Source organism: Falco naumanni, chromosome 4, assembly GCF_017639655.2.
Source record: "Falco naumanni isolate bFalNau1 chromosome 4, bFalNau1.pat, whole genome shotgun sequence".
NCBI lineage: Eukaryota > Metazoa > Chordata > Aves > Falconiformes > Falconidae > Falco > Falco naumanni.
This window is the reverse complement of record NC_054057.1, coordinates 15,152,198-15,175,728: the sequence shown is the minus strand read 5'-3', so window position 1 is coordinate 15,175,728 and position 23,531 is coordinate 15,152,198. Positions and strand designations below refer to the sequence as shown.

The 23,531-nt window shown below is 40.2% G+C and overlaps 1 protein-coding gene across 5 annotated transcripts in view; it reads right to left on the bottom strand.

The window, feature by feature from the left end:
• LOC121087194 (myosin VIIA and Rab interacting protein) overlaps positions 1 to 23,531 on the bottom strand; it is a 238,425-nt gene that overhangs the window by 51,629 nt on the left and 163,265 nt on the right. For 3 of the 5 annotated variants that reach the window (XM_040591941.1, XM_040591938.1, XM_040591940.1), the window contains exons 4-8: positions 6,567 to 6,703; positions 4,806 to 4,889; positions 4,117 to 4,214; positions 3,697 to 3,777; positions 1,994 to 2,143 (exon numbers count right to left, since the gene is read on the bottom strand). In XM_040591941.1, the coding sequence (XP_040447875.1) occupies positions 1,994 to 2,143; positions 3,697 to 3,777; positions 4,117 to 4,214; positions 4,806 to 4,889; positions 6,567 to 6,703 (550 nt within the window). The remainder of the gene's footprint in view (positions 1 to 1,993; positions 2,144 to 3,696; positions 3,778 to 4,116; positions 4,215 to 4,805; positions 4,890 to 6,566; positions 6,704 to 23,531) is intronic. The other 2 variants (XM_040591939.1, XM_040591942.1) reach the window with 1 other exon arrangement.

Here is a 23,531-nt window from a genome sequence, read left to right as displayed (position 1 = left end):
ATAAAAGCTAGGTTTTGTTTTGGAAAGGAAAAAAAAAAAGCAATTCTTTTGGCAGAAAAAGTAACTTTCTCAAGTGATATACAGAGGCGAAACTGATGCAGTGTAGTCCTGCAAGTCTGCCAACAGATGCATACTTACCGTTCCTAGCTGAACAAAAGCAAAGTTGACTGGAAAGAAAGCTCAGGAAAAGGTATTTAAGTTGTTTCACTGCTGTTGATAAGAATCAGGCTGGCTGTAACTGCCCTATGTTTGCTCTGCACAAATTGCCTTTCAGTACGCTTTCCAGTAGACCCTTTGTTAGGGCTTCAATGACTTGACTTCTGCTAGCCTAACAGGCTAACGTAACTGCAATGATGTTAGCTACGGGAGCAAATGGAGCTACAGTACCTTTCCAAGGGTGTCTGATTATACTAAGAAAATTCTCCTCTATTCAAAGCAAAGCAAAAATAAACACATGCACACTTCAAAGGCAAAAGAAAACAATAAAACAATGCTAGCAAAGAAAAAGGCAGAAACTGGATTTATGGGAGGGGTGAGAGAATCCAGAGCAAATGGCCAAATTCATTCATGTTCCTCCACACACTGTGGGAAGACAACTGGACCAAATGGTGACAAACACGGTGAAAGACCCTGTAAAAAGGCGGAAAGTCCTTATAAAGCACTGTACACATCTGGACGTCTAGTACTGACTGATGGCTGCAGAAATTTTGAAGCTGTTCATTGTGGCTTTTCTCACCTTAGTGTGATTATTTCTGCTACTCCAGTATTTTCCACAAAGTACTATTTCTCAAACCAATGAGCCACCCTCTGGCAAAAATTTGAGCTCATACTTGTCACTTCAGAACAGAATTTCAACATGTGCTGAGTTCCAGCTTAACTCTCCAGATGCAGACAAACAACAAGCTACTGTTGTAGTAACTGAGGATTTGAGCAGCATTCTCCTAGGTCCTGTCCTTAAACTCCAGAAAGAAAACTCAGTTGAGTCAGACACCAAATTAACTCTCCATCTCCTGGCTCTTACGTCCCATAAACAAGTTGGCTAGGAGCTACAGAACAAAGTGCTTAAACATGCTCACCCTGACTTGTGGTCACTTGGTTAACAGCAGCAGCTTGAAGGCGTTGCTCCTTCAATTTGGAAATAGATGGAGGGTGAGAATGTGAGTCTGTATCTCTGCAATTTTCACTGGCAGTGTAAGCCGGCAAACTTAGCTGGGAACTAAGGCATGACACATCCAATTTCCGTGGCTCTGCTCAGTGACAGAGAGGTGGTTACTGGTGAAGTAGCAGGACACTTGGGAGCAGCAGCTTAAAAAATACTGTATCAAAATGCACTGGAACTCATCTCTCACTGTCCTCCCTCTCCAATTGTGGAACAGCCTATCCAAGCCTATAGCTTATTTTCACTTCTTTTCTCTTGCTGCTCTTCTTAAAATGTTACTATTACAGCTTGTCAGATTTCCTTCAGCTTTACAGCAGGAGCTAAAGGCATTGTGCTGAGAAATATGTGAAAGGAGGAAATATTCTTTAATGTGAGACATAAATGGTACTCTGCAGTTGGGTTTACTTTGTTGTTGGCTGTTTTCTTTAAGATGGGCAAGGAGAAAAGAGAAATATTACAGAAATCTAACACTGTACAAGAGAAAATATAACACTCAGTAAAAATCCAAATAAAAGCTAAGTGAGCATAAAAACTGTTTTAAGGAATAAACATCGAGGCATTGAGTTCTATTAAAATCAAGCAGCGAGGTTGCTCATATCACAAACTGAACCCTCCCCAACACACTCACCAATACAACATCTGTGATGCACTTCCATGACCCATGATGGGATAGGAAAGCATGCAACTGAGCGACAGTTTGTCCAGACACAGGCTTAATGCTCATCCTCTGCAAGTCTCTACTTACCGTTCCAGGCAGTAAGTGTACTTATCCATGATGTCAATCTTCCAGTTTTGTGCACCAGAAAACATCAATAGTTGTGCTAAGTCACTCACCCATAACGTGTAAGACCCCCTACGGCTCCCTGGAAAAGTCAGCATACTCTGATCTGAGACAGCAACCGATGCCAGGCCACTGCTCCTGGATGGTGGCCATTCAAAGTCAGCCTCGGCCTGCTCAGTTTTGCTTTTCTGCTTCTTTATAATCTGTAAGGTAGGGGGACAAGGGGTGGGAGGGGAAGGAAAAAAAAAGAAGGATCTTTGAAAATAGTGTCTGAGCTGTATGGAGAAAAACTACATTAACCCTGTCTTAAGGTAAACTGCCTAGGAAGAACGTGTGAGAGTCTCCCTCTGCTTTTGCTCCAGTTCATGTCAGGATGATTCTGACAACTTGCATGCATTTCTCCTCATCTGAAGTCATACTGCCTGCAAATGCATAAGCATCGACACAGTAAATCATAATCAATGGCTGTAGGAACATCAGAGATGAATTAAATAAACATGGAAACCTGTTCCTACAGTAACACTTTAAACATTAGCAGCATCTAAGTGTCAAATACTTTCTCAAAAAGAATTTTTGCAAAGAAACACAAAATACTAGGTGTGAGGGGAATTTCAAAGGCCCTCGTGGCATCTATACACATTTCTACTGAAAACAAAGAGGCACTGTTTTTGTTTTTGAAAATCTACACATCTTAAGAGTGAGAGAAGATCATATAGACTACCTGTCTCTCTACACTGACAGACTATATCCTGCCACACTTCATTTCCACAACTTTTCTGACTCCAGTTTAAAATAGCTACAGAATATTAGTCTATGGCATAAAAGACTTGGCAGCTTTTGACAAGAGTGGTAGTAATTCAAGCCTGGCTGAGGTAGGCTCCAGACTATCAAAGATCTGATAAGCAGAACTCATCTCCTAACATTCCTAGCAAAGAAGGTGGCAGATTATTTTTCATTGAGTTGCTGCTTTTCTGGCTTTTCTTGATAGCTTTATGGACAACATGTTCCTCCTCTGGTGTGTGATCCATACATTGTTAAATGCCACATCCCATACACAGATGTGGCAATTGGATTAGTTCACATGGAGGGAGACTAAGCGGAGTGGTTATTTTACTGATCATGGGAGCTCAGCAGCACTCTTCACGCTCACATTGCCTTGCTCCCAACTGTCCAGGCAAACCCAAGGGGTATTTGTTCCCACAAGCCCTCCATTCCTGTGCTGCGTCAGAGCTTTGCAGGGAAAATGAGCTTTCTGGAAAAATCCACACAGAGGGTTCTGTGATGTTTTGGGTGTCCACCTTACAGCATCATTAACAGAATTCTATTTTAATGACAGATATTTTCTTTGTATGTGTTGCAGATGCAGGACTCAGTAGAAGGTATGGTCAAGAACCACACTTGTTTACATTTGAAAACTTTGTGCCTTTTGGGAAGTGCAGAACAGATGTAAAACTCAACTGAGCAGCTGCCTCCTTTTCCAAGAAAGGGTAATGCAGACCTGAGGGAGTGGTACTTCTCAGCTCTGAGGGTGTAGGCCATCAGTTTAGGCATCGGATAAAGCTTATTTATAAATTGATTTTTATGTCAAATGTATCTGATTAAGCCTATACCGTGACAGTTGAAGTTGAAACTTGTCATTTACTCTACTTTCTACATGGGTGTCATCCTTTTTGCTGTTAGCAGGGTTGAAGCTCACCAGGCTAAAGGATTGTGTTTTGGCTATTAAACAAACTAGGGAAAAAAACACATGCAATACCTTCTGCACAATGGTTGTGGCCAGCTCTTCTATGAGGTCCTCCTTGTGTTCCTGCAAGTAACAAGCCTCATTCTGCTTGTCCTGCATGAAAATGGATATCTGTAGTTGCTAAAATCACATAAACCCAGCCTTTCCACAGAAACGGTACAGATCAGGAAATGGGTGATATGCCCTATTGGCACTGTGGGAAGAAATTACAGGTACTTATATTGCATGTCACCTTCTGAAATGCAACATGCACCTTGGATACAAGTTCACAAAACCCACACCCAGCTCCTCAGGTATGGCATGAGACAGTCACTACTTCTTCATGTTTTCTTTTTTGTCTGCTTGGTTTTGTACCAGTACCCAAATTAAAAGAAACATAACTGTTCTATTAAAATTACTGGTGGTTTGTTTTTTTTTTTTTGAAAATGTTACCAGGCTGTCACTGTAGGTCTCTGCCTTAGAAATAGCTTCTTCCACTGCTTCCTCTGCAACACGTAAGGCCACAGCAAGGGTATCCATCATGCTGTGTCCTAGGTGAAGAATAAGATAAAACCACCATGTTCTTTATATATGTACATTTTGCATAATGAGTTCCAAAATTCACTCATATTCCAGACATATATTCAAATCTTGAATTGTTCATTACAAAGTTCATTTTCTCAATCCATAATTACACGCAGTAAAATAAACACCTTAAAGACAGAGAAATTTGTCTCAACCTCTATGTTACTTCTTAAACATAAATATTAAATACAATAAACCATAGTATTTTTATGTTGTTTATTTCAGAATCCAGCAATATAGTTAGCATGAAATCATAGGAAGAAAATTTGTAAACCTCCTACAAACACCAACAAAATATAAGAAAGAATGAAAAAACATACAAACATAGGAAATGGAAGAGAAGTAACAAAAACTGAACATGAAGAAATTCGCACTAGAATAATACTGAAGCAAGATATTCCAGCATGGTACACAAAGGATTTTTAGTATCTGGCTAAATGTTTCAGCTAAAAGATCGCTGGAGCTGTGAACAAGACTTATCAGCACTCTAGGCTATTTGTCCAGTAATTCAAAATGTAAGGACTGTGTTTTAATCAAACTGGGTTTTAGCAGCATACCTTCTGTCTGTTGGTAGAATGTAGAATCACTCCCACAAATGCTTCCTTCATTTTCAAAGCTTCCTTCAAAAAATCCTCCTTCTGCTTAAAAGAGACAGTACTGTGCATTAGTATAAGAAGTACCCATCAACAGCAGAGGCATGATTAGATTAGAATATTCACTCCAGATACGGTGACACTGCACACAGAGAGTGATAACCAGAAAATTCCTCCTACCTTTTGTATAAACCATGACTGCAGCAGCTTTTGTATAAAACTTGACTGCTTTTACACAAAACAACTCTCATTCATTTTCGATGGAGAAAACTATTTGCACGGTAAAAGAGAGAGAGAGAGAGAGAGAGAGAGAGAAGGAAGCTACTAGGTATAAAGCTTACATGGCAGAAGTGCAGGGAAGTTGCCTTTAATATGACATTTGAGGTTGAAATAGATTTTACATTTTAAAGGGCAATGCTGTATAAATAAGCTCAAACCCAGACACGTATACTAGTATTTATCTTCAAAGGGAACAAAAGGTTTACCTAATAGTCACATACATGGAGAGCAGAAGAAAGTTAGCAATGACATTTAGACTCAAAGGCCTTCCTTAGAAAGGTCTCACAGAGAGTGCACATGCCACTGCCACTCATCATTGCATTCTTCACACTTCCATTCAAGGACAAATTCAGTTAGACTACAGCTTAAAGGTAACACGTATTCAAGTTTGGAAGGATCCCTCCCCAGTTTTTAATTCCATTGTCCCACTGCTGTCCTCACTGATACGGATTTTCTTCATACATACTTGTTCTCAACTGTTAAGGAATCTTCTTGAGAAAATGAATTTGATAGAGAGAAAGCAAAAAGACTAATAAATCAGAATTTAATTTACAGATTGCTTCTCCCTAGAAGCTTTATGCCAATTTTTGTAAGAAACACCTGAAATTTTCACTCAGGATCAGAGAGTCCACTTACCTTCCTACATAATTTCAGAAAAAAGACAAAGTAAAGCGTATAGAAAAACTATAATCTCTGTACAAATTTTAAAAGAAGTTCTTTAGGAGATCATCTGGTCCAATAAATCCAATGAAATCTCAAACATTCAGCTAGCTGTGTTTTGAGTGTTTGCTAAAGTTACCAGTGTGACACCAAACATTGTTTCTTCTAATCCATTTTATACGTCCAATTACTCTTCTCATGGGGTGAGGCATTGTAACACCATAGGTAAGGGAGAACTATCTCTCTTCATTTAAAAGGGTGAAACCAACATTTAATCAGCACTGTTTAACCATTTACAAACATCCATACAAAAGTAAGGTGTGGCCAGTGTCAGATGCTTAAGCATGCAAAACTCTTAAGAGAGGACAATCTAAGTTTTGGTAAACTTGCATAGCGAATGTATCCCATGTTAACCAAATTTTGCTTCAAACACCATGGAAATGTGCTTTAAGGCCAAATGTTGAATGCAAAACTGTTTTCTCATTCACTGACTATGCAGAAGCATGATAAATTTTGGAACACAGGCTAGAATACAAGCTGCAATTTACTTTACAGACTGAAGATAACAGTTCCTCTGTATCAGTGGCATAATTAAGATTAAACCTTCTTTGGATTCTTAAACAGCTGTCTAGACACTCACTCCACTCTTTTTTCTCTCCACTAAGCTATTTATTTTAAAAAATAGCCTTAAAAAAAAATCTCTTTTGAAATAAGCTCAGAATTTCCATTGTCAGCTTTTGTGTTAAAGTAGATAAGCTAGTACAGAATCAACACAGTAATTCTTACCTATTACATCAGGACAAACTCCGCTCTCCAGTCTATGCTTCTTGTATAAGTTCTTCAGGACTTTGGCACTTCCAAAACACTTAAAGCGGGTTTTGACATTATTATAGTACCAATCCAGAGACTGGGTCCTCAAAAGCCTAAACCAGAAAAATAAACTACATATTTGGAACGATTCTACAACAAATAAACAGTCTACTATCCTTTTATGTAAAAAAAGGACCATTTAGAGCTCAGAGCACAAACATACTACTTTCTGAATACTTCTTTACTGTTTTTACTTTGTAAGTGTCTGGTATACTGAGGCAACAGCCCCACTCCCCCCACCCTAACTGTAACTCACGAGCAAGTACCTGCTTCACATGACTCAAGCTTTTACTTGGTTTTGCTACTATCAGAAGAGATGCTCTCCCCTTTTACATTATAATGCCAACACTACAGCCTTTTGAAAAATGTGAACAAGCCTTGGAACAGCACAGGAGGGTTTTGAAAAATAGCTTTTATTTACAGAGATTTACAGGTAATGTAAAAAACTTAGCCCATTAATGTACTGCAAAAAATAACATTTTCATAAAAATATATCACTGCTTTTATTTGCGGAAACCAATAGAGTAGACAAAGCCTCATGTGAGGACCTCAAAGCAGAGTAAGCACAGAATTGTAGACAGACAACCTTTCTGGGGGGAAAGGACTCACAACTGTAGTTTGGTTTCTTACTTTCAATAGTAAGCATCACTGACATCAGTGATTCATCCTAATAAATTTTTCCCCAGAGCTCCTATACTTCTATAAAGCTGTGAGATACTGTCAAGTTCTGTATTCTTTTCCACGTGCCAATGGGCTCTTGCTTCACCTGCTACTTCAGCAGTGGGTGGAGAACCTGTACCACAGACCCACGCAACACAGCCAAAGGTGACTGCAGGGTGACCCAGGGCAGACCCACACGTTTCCTACCAAGAGCACCTATTGCTGGAGAGAGGGATCCTAGGGTTCTACCTATAAATTAAAGCTTATTTACCCAAAAGCCTCTAGAAAGGAGAATTAAGCCTGAGCCAGTGAACATGAGCTAATTCTGAGTGCTTCCTTCTCTGTTTGAGCCCATTTGTTCCTCTGCATATTGCCACAGTAGTTTATTTACTGCACTTACATTGCAGGAGCCAAGGTATTTTTATAGGACATGATACAAAACAGTACCTTTGCAGCCTGTACTAAATAATTTCCCTTTTGCAATAATTACAAAAAATCAAGGTCTTGGAACTGTAAGCCCTGTGGAGCTTGTTACATAGCTAAGCAAAGAGAAGATTCTTAACACCAAGAGTTTAGAGAACGAAAGGTTACAGTTAGTGTCCAGTATCAATATATGAATCCCTAAAGAAATGATATTGCTATCAGGAGTGCTCAGCACTTCCAAACTTGAACACATTCAGATGATTTAATTCCATTTTTTAAACCTGGGGTTGTATGTGAAAAACACTAACCTTTACAGTTTCCTTCAGGGACTCTGAACTTTTCTTTATGAAGTGCAAAGCAAGTGACAATCCACAATTTTTGTTTAACATACACCATTTCATAAGCAAATAAAATCTTGCTAGCAAGATAAAGTTCTTACTTGCCACTGAACCTCAGGAGATACTCGCTAACAAACAAATATGCTGAGCCTGGGGTTTTTCCACTAAATGCATTCAGTCCGACTCTGGATTTTTTGTTTCACTATACTGCTTGAAAGGAACATCCACTTCACGTAAAGTAGAACACCATGATATAGTCCACTTCTCTGTTACCACTAGAAAGTATTTAGTAGCAGACATCAGCAGCGGGAAATTAAAAATAAAAATCAATGAAGCCTATCATATTCAAACTGTAAACTCTTCTTAAAGTTACATTAGTTGCTCTATTGAAGACAACTGAAGAAAAAGCACATAATGGAAGAGGCATATTTTTCCTGTATGCTGTGTCAGCAAGTAGATGCAGGAGAGATGTTCATAGATAATGTAAGAATATTAGCCCTTTACTATCTATTTGCACAGTAATATCCCAAAGGTAGCTATGGTTCCCAGGAGGCTCATTAGTTCCAATATTCACCATTTTACAAGTATCACTAACATGTGACAGGGACAAAAATCCTTTTTTTCTGGAAAATGTCCTTACACACAGCGCAGGGATGACAAACACCTGATGAAGCGCAAGTGGCTGCAGGAGCACAGGGAAGCATGCCTAGGTCTGTCTGTGAAGCACAGGATTTCTGAATCCCTGTAGTGCTGCCACCGAGAAATCTGTTACGATGCCTGTCCAAGTCCTGACCCACTGAACAGGGTTGGCTGCTGGCACAGTGATGAATCTGTGAATGGAGGCAAATTTCTCTCCTAAACCTGCAATTCTTTGGAATTTTGAGAACCTGCATTCTTTGTGGGGACCACTTGCTCTCAGAGAAGCTGCATCAGAGAGGTACAAATGCTATGTTGTCTGCTTGCTGAATTCGATTCACTTTTACCACTGAGTTTGTACAGGTGCTGGGAGTGTAAGATTGCAGTCAACAGCACAAAGTCACAACCATTAAGATGGTTTAAACTCAGTCTGCATGACTGGGTGGGAAGTGGCTTAGGAGGAGGAATTGGCCAGGAAGGACACTGGGTATCTGCCCAGTGAACACAGGGCTCTCCATGCTGTCCACAAAATAGTATCACAGTACTATCACCGCTGGTGGACTCACAGCACTGTGAGTCCTCAAATACATTTGCTTTAGATCTTTCAAGACCCCTACCAAATACCTCAAGCATGTTTACCAAGCAAACTCAGCTCCACTAGCTCAAAATGCTGATCTTGTTATCTTCTTGGAAGCCAAGTAGACCCAGTTGCTAATATCCAGACGTAGTGGCAAGGTAGAAGAGTTTACAAAATGACCAACAACCAAAATCAGAAAATCACTCACCTCATTGTACACACTGTATGAATTAAGATAGTTATGAATGTTGACCTGGCAACTTGGGGAAAAAGGAGAGATGGGACCCACTGCAAGCCTGCTTCAACATCATCTCCCCCATGCTACCATGTTTTTCTGGGTCTGATCAATAACGTTTCTGTAAAAACAGAAAGCTAACAGCACTGATTTCTTAATGAAGTGAGAGTGTTTTGCAACTACCACAATTTTAGAGACAGGTTTTGTATTTGTAATAACATTTCCTGCATGTGAACTTTGGGAGAGCCAAAAGGATAAGAGATTAGACATATCAAAGCAACAATGAAAGAAGAGATGTTTTCTTCTTTGTACTGGTTAATCTGGTGTAAACACAAGGAGTGGGATTTTTTTAAAAAAATTCCATCGTTGCTGCAGGATTAACACTTTGTGAGTGATCTAATCATCTCATGCTTTTCTCCTGTGTGTTGGAGAGCTACCAACTCCAAATCCATGCCTTTGTCCTGCACACATTTTACAGCAGATTACAATGCCTCCTCTAAAGCTTTTTAGCCTCTTAACTTTCAAGTAAGTCACAGTGTCCCTGCTGATTTGTCCTGGGGAGAAAAGATTTGGAGAAGACAGCAGGTTTTTTTAGAAACACTAAAATAAAGGACCCACTCAAAAGAGAAATAAGAGCATTTTCGCCTTATTTTAAAATACTTTAATGTTGACCTGCATTTGAAAGCTGTATTCTGCAAAAGCAGTCCATGAGCCCAGACTAATGAAAGACTATGACAGCACTAGCATTAAATTGTTAAAATGAAACACTTCCCTTATTACCTCTAAAAGAAAGCCTGCCTGAAATGAAACTTCACACTTAAAGGATATTAGTTATATACATTTTAAAGAAGCAGGAATGGCTGAGGCCATTCCTCTCTTTCTGTGCCATAAAGACCGCTGTGTCCTTATTGCTAAATAGCCTTAAATGCTAAGGACATTATTTATGTTCTATAACATTGCCATGGAGTTGAGTTGCATTTTGATGTGCTTTTGGCAGAGGGGAATACTGTGATTTTAAAATTCTGCCTTACTAGAAAGTGTGAAAGCTAGACAGACACTCTTGGTTTAATAGCGTTAAAATTTGAATGAGTACGATAAAGCCCCCGTCTTTTTTTTAGTGCAGCAGCGTGTTTGCCTTAATCAAGTAGCACCATAAGAGCAACAGATAGACCCATTAAAATGTTTACAAGTGGTTTTCAGTACACTACTTCTCACCTGCAGCCCCAAATAATCATTTTTTAGCCTTGTCCTGAGAAAAAAAAGTACACCAGCTGTGCTGGGGAGTGGGGACATGAACCACCTCTCATTTTTCGTGATGATCGAAAAAGATCACGTGAAAGATGCCACTCATGCATGATGACTAGTATTCACTACTCGGTACAGAGGAGGCTGTTTAGTGACTGATTTACCACTTTATAATTTTTTTTTTCTCCTAAAAAGTTGTGAGGTTTTACTTGGTCTAAAAGGCAATATAAAGCTTCTGCAATAAATTTCCTCTAAAAGGTAGTATCAACTTCATGTTCATGAGCTTAACCTCTACTCATAATGCAAGAACTTCAAGGAAGCATTTTATAGTGTTTTTTCATTTTTCCATGAACTTCCTGAGTTTTCTCCCACAAGAAGAACTTGTAACTTACTGAGTTACAGACTAGTTTCTGTAAGTCAGGAGGTGCTTCTGGAAATCTGAAGTTACATTTTTTTAAATGTCAGAGTGAATACACAGTCACTTAAGGTTTCCTTGCTGTTGTCTTGCATAGAAAGCTGAAGACTCCTTTTCAGCTTTCCACTCCTATTTTACCACATCTTCCATAGCTTTGTGCCGATAGCCAGGACAGTAAATTCTTCGTGGCCCTCAATATGACTCCAAAATCAGAGCCACAAACCTCCATGTACATATCGCAAAATGTTAGACAAGTTTCATGCCACCCTGCTAAAGCCTCTTACATTCACTCAAGGTGGAGGTGTTCCCTGGAGCTCTGGCTGGCAGCTAAGCCTCGAGGCCAATTCCTCACCCCTTGTGCATAACCTTTTCCATCTTTCTACCAGAACAATGGGAATCATGCTGTAGGTTAAATGACACTATCTATCAGCTCCTGCAACACCACTGATTCTGTCGATGCTCCATAACATGTTAAGATACAGGAAATCTGACTTTATGACCCTTAGGTACACAATGACAGCAAAATAATCGCAGAGCAATATCTTTAAATATAAATTCTATACTTCCTTTTGACAGGAAAAGGTGCTCCTTCAAAAACTCATTTATAACTCATTACCATATCCCCAGCTTTACCACTGTTATTTACTAGTAGCAGATTCATGGATGGCTGCAATTTTCATTACAAACTCCAGGGTTTCCAGACTTAGTTGAGATGTTCCCCATGGTTCTTACTTTGTAAAACATGGAATAATAAAAAACATCTAGTAGCAGACCACTGAAGTAATGTCCATCGTAAAAAAGGTCTCAATAAACAGCTGCTTAATATTCTTGAATGGGCATCAGCACTACTCAGCCCTTTAGTGCAGACATTCAACAGCAATTTCTCAGACAACTGATCATCAACTAACAACCGATCAAACTCAGTAGAAACCAAATAAAAGAGTTGCTGAAAATAACTTCTATTGGGGGGCGGGGGGGGGGGGAAGGCTTCGAAATTTTTTGCCCGCTGCTGTGTGAATGCCCTAGTGTGTGACATCCAACCTCAGGTCACCCAAAATCTGCACTCAGCAATTGGCTAGATTCACTCAGGAAGGGAGCTGCTTTACAATTCCTGGACCTTTTTACTTTTGTGGATGTGACAATTTCTTTAAATTAAGTAATGAAAATTTAAAAAGCCAAAGAAATGCATCTCTGAAATACAGGACTATCCACAGATCAGAACCGCTGCTCTGTGGGAGACTCTAAAATGCAATGTAACCACATCAAACTGAAGAAATATTAGAAGTGTAAATTTTCAGTGGAAAAGCAACATCAATGCTAAGTTTTCATAGTTTCGAAGCACTCTCAAGGCTCCTTGAACTGCTTGGAGGCTCAGCAATGAGTGAAGAGATGGAGAGACTGGGAGCCAGAAGAGTGCCTGCTGAGCTACGGCAGAGCTAAGACACTAGTAGACAGGTCCTCTCCAAAGCAGACGTGCTTAGCCACGCTGCTGGGCTGGAGGCAAAGACATGCTGCAGTTAAATATTCTTGTCCTTAACCGTGATGTTCCCTGGCAGGCAGGTGACCGGTGCTGCAGGACCAACATCCTTGGAGCCCTGCTCCTCCTGGGGAGCTGCACGTCCATCACCCTCCAGCTGCACTGGCACCCTGTTACGCATCAGTGGCTGGGAAACGCCAGCTAATCCAGATTATGCTGTCTCAGGCACACCGGCTGTCATAGCCCCCCCCGACAAGGGCTCTCTCCCTGTCCCAGTCTCACACAAATACAAAGCTCAGGGCCCTTCTTTTCCCAGGCACTGAGTGGCCTCAGCCAGGCGCCCAGAGAAACTAGGACAATTTAGCCTGCCACTTCTTATTTACTTATTTTGGAGTAAAATTGCTTCAAACTCAGCATCCTGAAATACTCTTTCTCTGCCAACAGCAATATGTGCTTTTTCCTCTGGGCTGATGTTTTAGAGCTTGTAATGTACTGCTTGTTATAAATTGCTGAATTAAAGTATTTCAGTTCCTTTCAGTTTCAGTGAAATCAAACATACTACCAGGTTCAAGAACGCAACTTCACCTTCATTCCCTTCAGGATGAATATTTACTATAGCACATGAGCACCGCTCACATGAATGTTGTGCCAATGCTCAGTTCCCTAAAAATCAGATTTAAAGAAAAATTTATATCCTGAGATAGTTCGGCCCCCTGAAGCCCTGAACAGGAACTTAGGCCAAGCCCATGTCATCCTAAGAGGGGACTTATATTTCCCTGATTGTTTTGCATATATCCCCTGCCTGGGAAAGGCAGTTGTTCACACCACAAGAACAGCTCCTAATCATTTAGCCTAGCAGGCCACTGTTAACTCTTTGTGACACTTCCTTCCCAAGCTTCAAGTTGAATTCCTATTTATTTTTTTCTTAATGCCATTCTGCAGATCACCCATCACTTAAGAAGCGCTGCTCCAGAAAATTTCTTCCTCCAATTAGAGCAGAGGGCTGCACCCGTATTACACCGTGACACGTGAAAGCATGGCTCATTACGGGAAAGGCTGCAGCAGTGCGCGATGCATGCTATGCTCAGTGGGCAGCAAAATCCAAGGAACAGCAGGGGAGAGGCCCTCTCAAGCTAAAGCACCTACCCTAAAATGAAAACTGTCCAACCCAGTGAAAACACCATCTGTCTTTCCCGCAAGTGCAACAAAACAACTGTCCATGTCCCTCAGAGCGAAATCGTGACTTTCCTGCGCCAGCAGAAATGAACCCAGCTCGGTAATTGCATTGCAGTCTACAGTATGTTAATTATTCAGAGAGCTCAACCACCAGTATCGTACTATATAAGGCATTTCCTAAAAATACACATCCTCCCGACCATTCACTGAGAAATTCACTGCCCCAGTTTGGGCTTTTAAATTCCAACACAGAACATAACAAGAAATAACAACTTAAGGTTAGCACAGAGAAAAAGAAGATTTTTGATTTGTTTACAGAAGACAGCTGTATGTGCAAACCCTCAAATTTGCTTACTCTGTCTCCTTCACCTTTGAAATCAGCAGTCAGGAAGTTAGATGTGGGAGGGAGAGAGAACAGGTTTTATACAGAGAACATAGATATACTTTCTGAATGGAAGAAAGATCAAAACTTGTAACAAGTTCCCCTAATCCTGATGATTAAGGGAAGTACTAACGGGTCTGCCATCTGGGCCCTTTAAACCAAGCCTCAGTGACTTTCCAAAGGGAGATGACAAGGATTGCTCACTGCATCGTGCGCCAACGTGCAAGAATCACTCACTGCATTATGCAGCAGGCCACGGTAAGTGATTGCTGGCTCACAAAAATAAGATCATGAGCCATACTAGTTCAAATAAAACATTCACCTAGCCTCTTACTCTGTCTCCGTCTATCAGCAGATGCGAAGGAAGAGATGACAGGAAAGATGCAAGTGTGGAGGGACCCTGCCTTTGGCACTCTCTGCACCTGCCAGCTCAGGACACCATGTTTGACATTACAACTGACCACCCTCAAAAGACACTCATTGATGGACTAATCTTCCACAAATTTGGCTATACCTTACCTAAATAGAGGCATACTTTTGGCCTCCTCCAAGCTCTCTGATGATAGTCTGCAGCTACATGCCACACAGAGATGCATCACCTTTCTTCATTTTGATGTCTAACTCCTATTCCTCTGGATGCCTTACGCATGCCCTGACATGGGATGCTGCAGTAGAGGAATGTATCACTGCCATGCAAAACTGGAAAAAAAGCTTTAGTGAAAATACAGGCATCATAGAATGGCTGAGGAAAACAAGTAGGTTTCAAAATGAAGTCAAAGTCCACACAGAATCACATTTCCCTCTACTGGGCAACTTTTCAAAGCCTGCTAACAAACAAAAAATGTCTTAGATATATAATATGCAGAATCCACTAAAACCCCTCTCTCCAATTCACACACATTTCTCTGTGCCATGGGTTTGTGACCCTTACTTGCAGTGGTAGCTTGATCATCAAATCTACACTAAAATAAAACATGACATTGCTCATCTTTAAACATGTAATTGAATTATTGGTCAGTAATCAGCATGTAAAAATCAGGAGTAAAACATCTGCCTTTAACAGTCTTTTTGAAAACAAGAATGGAAAAGATACAGGTACCCCTGTCAAGAAAACACCAGATCTAACCCATGCTTTATTTAAAAAAAAAAAAAAAGAAAAGAAAAAAAAAAGAAGTTGTAATTTGTAATCCTTATACTAGTAAAGCAACACTCCTTGGAGATCACATCTAGCCTGCAGATAGTAGTTTGCGTATATTTGCTGACAGACATTACATGCAAAGCTTAAACACTGGCCACATGCCGTGAGAAAAACTTGTTGGGTATGGATTGTGTTTGCTCAATGGTATATTGTGATTTTCCAGAACTGACGAGTTCAGCTGAAGTCAAGTCCATGAGATACAGGAGGTCTAGACCTGAGGTGAACACACCTGTAAACTCCACTACGTACCTTTGATGGTTCCCAAAACCCAGTCAGAGCATTTATGTCCTCAAACTCTCCCTGAGAAATGCCAGACCTGACATACCACCTTCAGCTCTGATTTACAGCCTTTTGGCATTTATACCTACCCATGCTACCACCTAAGAACAGATTTTCACTCACCCAGCACCATGTGTGCACTCCTCCACCACTACACCCTCCTCCCTCCTCTTCGGCAGTCATCTGCATAACTAACATCCTTTCCCTATGAAGCTATTTGAGTCTTCCAATTACGTTTCCCCAGAATAAAAGAGGTTCCTTCCACAGAGGTTTACTGCAACAAGACACCTGCTTTTAATTTAAGATTTCTGCAAAGAATAAGACTTGAACAAATGGTGGCTGAACGTAGGTCAGGTTCAGTGGTTTTTGCACATCGTCCCAAGTTAATCTTCTCACATGAAAATGGTCAGGCTAAAAACATCTTCTGGCTTAACCTGGGCACAAGAGTCATCACTTTGGTTTGTGAATGAAGGCTGTGAGTGCGACTTTGGTGAGGGTCATTTTCAGGTCTGTTCCCCACAGTGGATAAGTGTTCTGCAGCAGGTGAGGAAAACACTGAAACAGTACCAGATATACCTGGAGATATGGTTTGATTCTCCAGTAGGAATATGGTTTGATTCTCCAGTAGGAAAACACATCTAAAAGTAGAACATGTCAGCATTTAACTGAGCTATACTGCCTTGTATTTCTGCCGTGAGACTGTATGTCAGGAACCCCGGCTCACAAATGAATGCATATTTGGCATATTAACCTGACCTGCTGCCCCCAGGATGCATGTTGTGTTTTGGGATAACTCAAGTGAAAACAGGGGTTTTGCAGCAGTTATAAAAGTTAATTTTTAAAAAGAAAAGGGTTTTCAAACCCAGTGCTCCACTGTAATTTAGCTGACTATAAACACCAGACATGAAATCATGATCGTGAGAGTTAATGGCAGTTAAAGCCATGACATAAGAGGGGCAAGACCTCTCTTCAGGCATGTACCAGCAGTAAAAAATGTGAGAAGCTGTATCCAACACAGCTCCTGATGTCTCTCAGCAAGAGCTAATAAGCTTTTGCCAGAACAACATGTTTATAGGGATGTTTGCATGTCTTACAGCCATTAGTGAATATTCTTTCTCTATCTTCTCTTTTTAAAGTAAGCATCAGTTGACTGATGCTTATTTATTCAGAGCTGACTTCTGAACCTAAAAGTTCAAAAGGCTGCATTGCAGGGGAGCTTGCAGAGAGCTTGCAGTACAAGTTACTGCTGCTTTCAAACCACTTTGGCAGAGCCTTAGTCCACGAAAGAAAAGGGATCACATAGGTGTTCCCCTTGCCACCACACATGATGAGCAATACCTAGATCACTCCCAGCAGATACACAGCTAGCCTGTTCTTACTGACTGCTGATGCTGCAGAGCTCTCCCAGCCACCCCCTTTCCACTTCAGTATTTTCTTATCCTAATGCTGAAAGTTTTTAACATTTAAGCCATATCTTCCTTGTTTCTATTTAAACTAGATAGTTTAAGATGTTTGCTTTTTTTTTCTTTTTTTTTTTTTTTAAAGGCTGAAGAATCCTGTTTCATCCCAGATCATCTTTTTTAGCCATCTGATCATTCCCACTGTTTTTTTGCTGGGACAAGGTGCAAAAGACCCAAATGGTCTGTAGCATTGCTTAAATACAGATCCCAGAACTGGTAATTTGAGGCTTTCCCAGTACTCTTTCAAGAAAAGTCAAATGTAACTGTCGGGATACGACTTAGCACAGTGCAGACCCTATGGATGAGATCCCAATGACAGCACCAGATATGCCATACCGATACTGAATCTGGGCTACGCAATGCTGTGAGCCACCCATCTGTCAAAGTCGTGGTTAGACTCGCAGTGTAGAAACTGCCAACTCTTTAAAAAGAAAGATCCTGTTGAACAAAGTGAAGGGTATTTTTACTCCACCTTTTCTTTTAAACTGACAATTGCATGGATGCCACTTTCAGAAATGAGTTTTAAAGTGTATCTCCTCACTAGCCGGCAGATACACTAATGGGTTAAAATGCCACTTTTGTGGGAGAAATCCAGGCACTCAGCTGTTACACCTTCTTATCAATCAGCAAATAATGCTCCCAGATAAGAAACCCAGGAAACCTATCATTCACAAGATGCCTTAGGTCCTATCTGTACCACTGCCACTCCACTTGCACAAAAACCCGACCTCTCTTCATTTTACTCCCGCTTTCATTTCTAGGTCGGTGTGTAACAAGCCCCAGATGCTACTGCAGCCACCGTGGATTAAGTGCATAAAACCAGTCTGTAGTCATCACCAGTAGTGTAAATGGAGGCCAAGAACTTGTGCCCTTCTTTTCTCAGCCCTGCTAGGTGTTTCATTCAGTGCCTGGAAATCACTTCCCCACCACACTGTCATGTATTTTCCTCTTAAATATTTAATTAAAATGCATATCTTTAAGCAGCTGATTAATACTACCTGTTAAGACAGACAAAAATTAAATGAGCAGCCACTGGATATTTGAAACCAAAAGGAAAAGAGTCCAAATGCCTCTGTAAAAGCTGCAACACTCAGGTATTGCTGAAATAGAACATTCTACATGTTCACTTCAAAGTGCTTTTTATGAGGATATTTTAAATTACAGGACACATTCATGACATTTGTATATGATCTATAGGATTTACTTAGTGACATGAAAATCATAAATATACAAATAAAAATATTACCACTGAAACAAACTGTTTGCCCTTAAGAAAAAGGAAATACTTCATCTAAATCTCTTCTTCCCCAGAAATGTAATTTCATGTAAAATTTTGCATTTTTTTTCTTCTGTCTTAATTTGCAGTAAAATACATTTTCAGTATCTCAGTATTTTTCAAAGGAAAGACATTCCATATCCTGGTCATCTGGTACTAGACAGTTTTTCAGGCAAATCATAAGAATTAATCGATACTGCATCATTAGTAAATTTATGACACTCATATGCACACAACATGCTGAAGCAAAATACAAATAAACATGAATCAAAGCAAGTTATTATAGCTACACTGAACACGAATACATTGTCTTTTACTGTCATATTTGTTTTGCTTGCTACAATACATCAATGCAATTTTTATTTCAGATTTCTGAAGGAAGACAGGCAAAAAGAACAAAAATCCACACTGACAGTGCCTCAAAATGAATACATCCTGCTGCTTTTCTTAAGAAACAACAGAAAGAGATATTCATAAATTCTCAATTGGAGAGGCATTTATTTCCTGCTGTGCTGTTACTACGAATTTATCCTTTGCAGCTACCCACCAAAGTGAAGGAAAATTCATACAGAAACCTCATGTAAATAAACTTCAGAAGGCAGAAAGCAACACCAAAACACTCTCACGAACGTTTGGTCATTGACCTTTGTGTTCATGTTAATGAAAAGAAAGTATTTACAGTCAAAACACAACAGAACATAAAGGGCTACAAATAAATGCATCGTTCACCCACGAAACATGTTTTCCGTTACTGCAGCAGGTATCAAATGAAACAACAGAACATAAGCCACTTTGATTAGTTATTCAAATTACCTAAGTGAAGGCTTTTCTTTCTGCAAACTTCATTTTTAATCCACAGATTCTTGAAAAACAGCTGAACAACAAAAAAAAGTAAGGTCGATGAAGCATAAAAATTTTCACAAAAGAGATAAAAACGCCGCTCCATCAGAAAAAAATACCAGAGGATAAACCATGCAAATTAATTCTGTAATCCTGATTAGAAAAATACGCAGAGCTTTTAATATAGAGTTCAAGAACACCAAAAAGACAACAATCCTTTGCTTTAAGATCTGTTTCTGTTCTTATATTGCGAGAAAAATGTGAGCTAACAGCTGTGAAATGCCAGAAAAGATGAGAAGATTCATCACCACGTACAATCAGAGAGAAAACTGGGCTCATTTCAAGATTATTTAAAAAAGAAAGGAGGAAAAAATTTTCAAAAAAGCCAAAAACCTTAGAACCTTGCTGGGGAGCAAAGATACATGATTTCAGTTCCTGTCTTTTGTACTAATTATCTCCCTCTGCAAACCCAACTTCTGCTGAAGTAGGCTGCGCAGTTTTCTTCTGGGAGCTGTGCACACAGTGACCCCACCACCCCTTTCTGAGATGACACGTATTTGTAGCTTTGCAACTCCACCAGCCACAGAACAGCTTAAGAAACACATTGTTCAGCTGGAGGCATGACAACTCCAAAACCAAGTCCCATGCAAGTCCCTAGCTGGGAGGTGTAAGGAACGGATTTCCTTGCCACCCACCCACCCGCCGCGGTAGAAGGAGGAGCGAGGCAGGGTGATGATGTGCTCCCCAGATAGCAAACCACCCGGACACAGTTCAGATGTTGATCCAGCAGTTTACGCAAGATTTCCTTGAATTACAGTGGAAAATGGGCTAGATGGGGACAGTTCGCCAGACCCAGAAGGTGGGCTCAGTCAACCACTGCACCTCAGCAGCTCTTCCCAGCACAGACCAAGGGCACATAAGGACTGTGTGAGGGTATGTGATGCTGTGCAACAGTACTCTGTTGCTGCTGTGTGCAAGTGAGCATCCCAAGTATACCACGCCTGTCTCCTAAAGTTCCTTACCATTCTATTTCTGCTTTTGCAGAAAATGAGCCTTCTGTATGTTGTGCTACTTATGAATGGAGCTCTCTTTGATTAAGGGCACATTTTCCTTTGTTTTCTTCTTTTTTTAATAATTTGTTTTTTCAAACCAACTTCATAGCTGCTGCATTTAAAATGGTGGGGTTTTCCCTGTTGCACAGGAAATATTTTTAGCTGGAAGCTTTATTGTGCAAGCTGTCCAGCAGTCTGACAAAAGCTAAATTCCAGCTTATGGCTGAAAACCGTAGGAAAAATTCCAAAGCCTTTACAAATTATACAAATGAGACTTTAATCCCAGCTGGCCTCACTAACAGGGGCTCTACATCTCTGGGCACACATACAAATGTACTTTTCATATGGATTTTCAGCTATTTGAATAATGAAAAATGGAAAAAAAGCACCCTCTATTTTTGTAAATACTTGTATCACAATAATAAAGCCAAACAGTCCTGCAAGCACAGATTAGCCAGACTGTCAAGAGAAATACAGCTGTTCCTCAAAACCGGTCCTGCTCAGAGCTTTTGGGTAAAACTGATCTGATGTCCAGAGAAGGATTCAGTTCTTTAACAAGCAGAAAGCTTCAAAGCCATGCAATCCTTCTGCCTTGTCCAGGGCAAGCTTATTCTCATCTGCACAAGGCAGGGGGTATCCTCACAGGGCTACCCAGTTGTGATAAGATGCGTGTTTGCGTGATACCATTAAGTTTGAACAAGAGCAATCAAAGAAAATATGGAAGGAACTAGAGGAAACAGTCTATGAATGTGAGGGGTGACAACAGGAAGAACTGCAAAGCTACCTGGTCATGCACATGGAGATGATAGTGTGCAATGGGTCTTTGAGTCCCTTAGTGCTGGCTGGCAACTGCTGGCAGTGAGCAGAGGGCAAACATCACAGCTCTTCTCAGATACATCCACAATGCTCATTTGAGAAGAGCTCCTACCTCTCTCAGAAAAGAAATGCATGCCAAGGATTTTTGAATTCCTGTTAAACTGGGAGGAAAATATGGTAGCCAAATGATGGATGTTACTTGCCTGAGATGTCTCCTCCTGCCCTGCTTTAATTACACGAGGTATCACTACCACAGCTTTTTATGTTTAGTTAAGCAAACCCACAGAGGCAATTGTCTAAGAATAAGGAAATCAAGTTCTATCTAAAGTTTTTCCAACTGTGCTCCTTAGGCCCTCGGTCAATAAAGGGATTTAATGCAGATCCACTGCATACAAACACTCTTGTAATTTCACTTGACAGTGGCAGAGAAGGTCCCATTGCAAGAACAGGAGGCATCTTTACTCAGGTATCCCTCCCGTGTGTCGAGACCACAGTGAGACAGGGCCAACAGAAGCTATTTGTCATTTCTGAGACATTGCTTACTCTCACCTCTTATCAAAGGGCAGGGAATTAAGGTCTCCTCTCAAGCATAACTCCTCCCATAAAGAGAAATTGGATGGCATTTTGGGGAAGCAATCCTAGCTGCTAGGATTTCCAGCTGAGCAGGCTGGTTGTACCGTGAACTGCTGGCTGCTAATATGGCTCATGGTGCAGGCTGCCAAACGGCTGCTGAGTCCCAGTGGATTGGAGACAGAGGGGGGGATGTGTATCTGCCTGCCCTTCTGTGCATCTGATGTGGATGCCTTAAAGAACAAATTAAAATGTTCTTTCTCTCTGCACATACACAGTACTTTTGTCAGAGGGGTGTAACTAACTCTCATGCTGCTCCTGCCCCTTTTTCTTGCTGTTCTTTTCTCTCTATTCTTAATTTTCCTTTGGCAAACATGGAGATGGGGTAAATGATTCTCTTGCATTGTTGAAGACAAATTTGGGGAGTACTGGGACAGGCAGGCAGAAGGCAGTGCATCAAGAACATCTTCACTGTTTGTGCTGCTCCATTAATGTACTGACCTCCTTTCCGGTGGTCAAACTACAACGAATCACCAGTCCTTGTCCAGCAGATCCAGGGATATGAAAAAGCCTATTATATATAATGGTAAAATGATGAAATTTCATTTAAAAATGCTCTCATTTTCTTCAGAAGTTCGTTTTTGAAAAGGAGTAGAGACCCCAGGGGTAGAAACAGCAGGGGAGGAGAGAAACCAGAAAAAAAATATCAGACACCCCCTCCCCGACTTGAGTTTCAACATGGAAAAAAATAATAATAATAATTCTTCACTCCCAGTCCCCAAAAGCAAGAGGTTGTACCAATATAAATCATTAAGAGCATCTACTTACTTTCAGCATAGTAAGGAAAACAATAAAAGGATCTACGTTCATGGACATGACTCCTAGGATGAATCATACCCTGAATAATGACAGGTTAGTACTGCTGCTTTGAAGTATTTGGGTTTTATACATGTAATCCATCTACAATATTAGTTAAATAAGACAACCTGAGATGATAGTATTAAAGACTCCACAACTGCAACAATGGGATTACTTACTGAGAGTACCTAAAATAAAATCACAGGTAGTGAAAAGAGATTTTCCAGAAAAAGTCCAGAAACAGAGTTAAAAGTAAGAATTTCTTTAATAAATAGTAACAGAAGTAATTTTCAGATCAGAGTCAACTTCCAAATCCTGTGATACAACCTATGATCCAACCCCTAATTTTTTGAGAGATTAACTCTTCAAGGGGCAAAGTGCCATAACTCTTTAGTAAGTGAAGCAGCTAATAAAACTATTTTACATATATCCTATTTCATGCTTCATTATTATACAGACTTTTAATACTCTTTACAGTCAGTAAGTATACGACATATATCACAGTTATTTAAAACTTTCTAGGTCATTGACAATAATGCCATTATCTTAAAGCATTTAAGGTCTTTGAAAGGAAGCTGACAAAATCTCAGCAAGTAAATAAAAGAAATGGCCAAATAGCCTTTAAATCCATTTTATGAGGGAAAAACTGAGGCACCAAAATACTTGCTTCCATGTGCTTTGGAAATCTAGCATGTTGAGAAAGGAATTCCGTTATTTGACTCTAAAGCCTTTGTTTTCAACTCAAGTTGACCCCTCTCCCCTTCTGAGGCATTAAACATTTGTCTTAAAGCTCTGTTTTTATATCTGCAATTTTTTCAAATTAAATATTTTACATTAAATACTTGTGTTGAAAAGAAAAAGAAGCCAACACTCTCAAAATCTTTATGCATGAAGAACTGTGAGCAAGATCAAAGGGTTGAATAAGGCGGTGTGACAATGCATGCAATCCTCTTCCAAATCCACTAAAC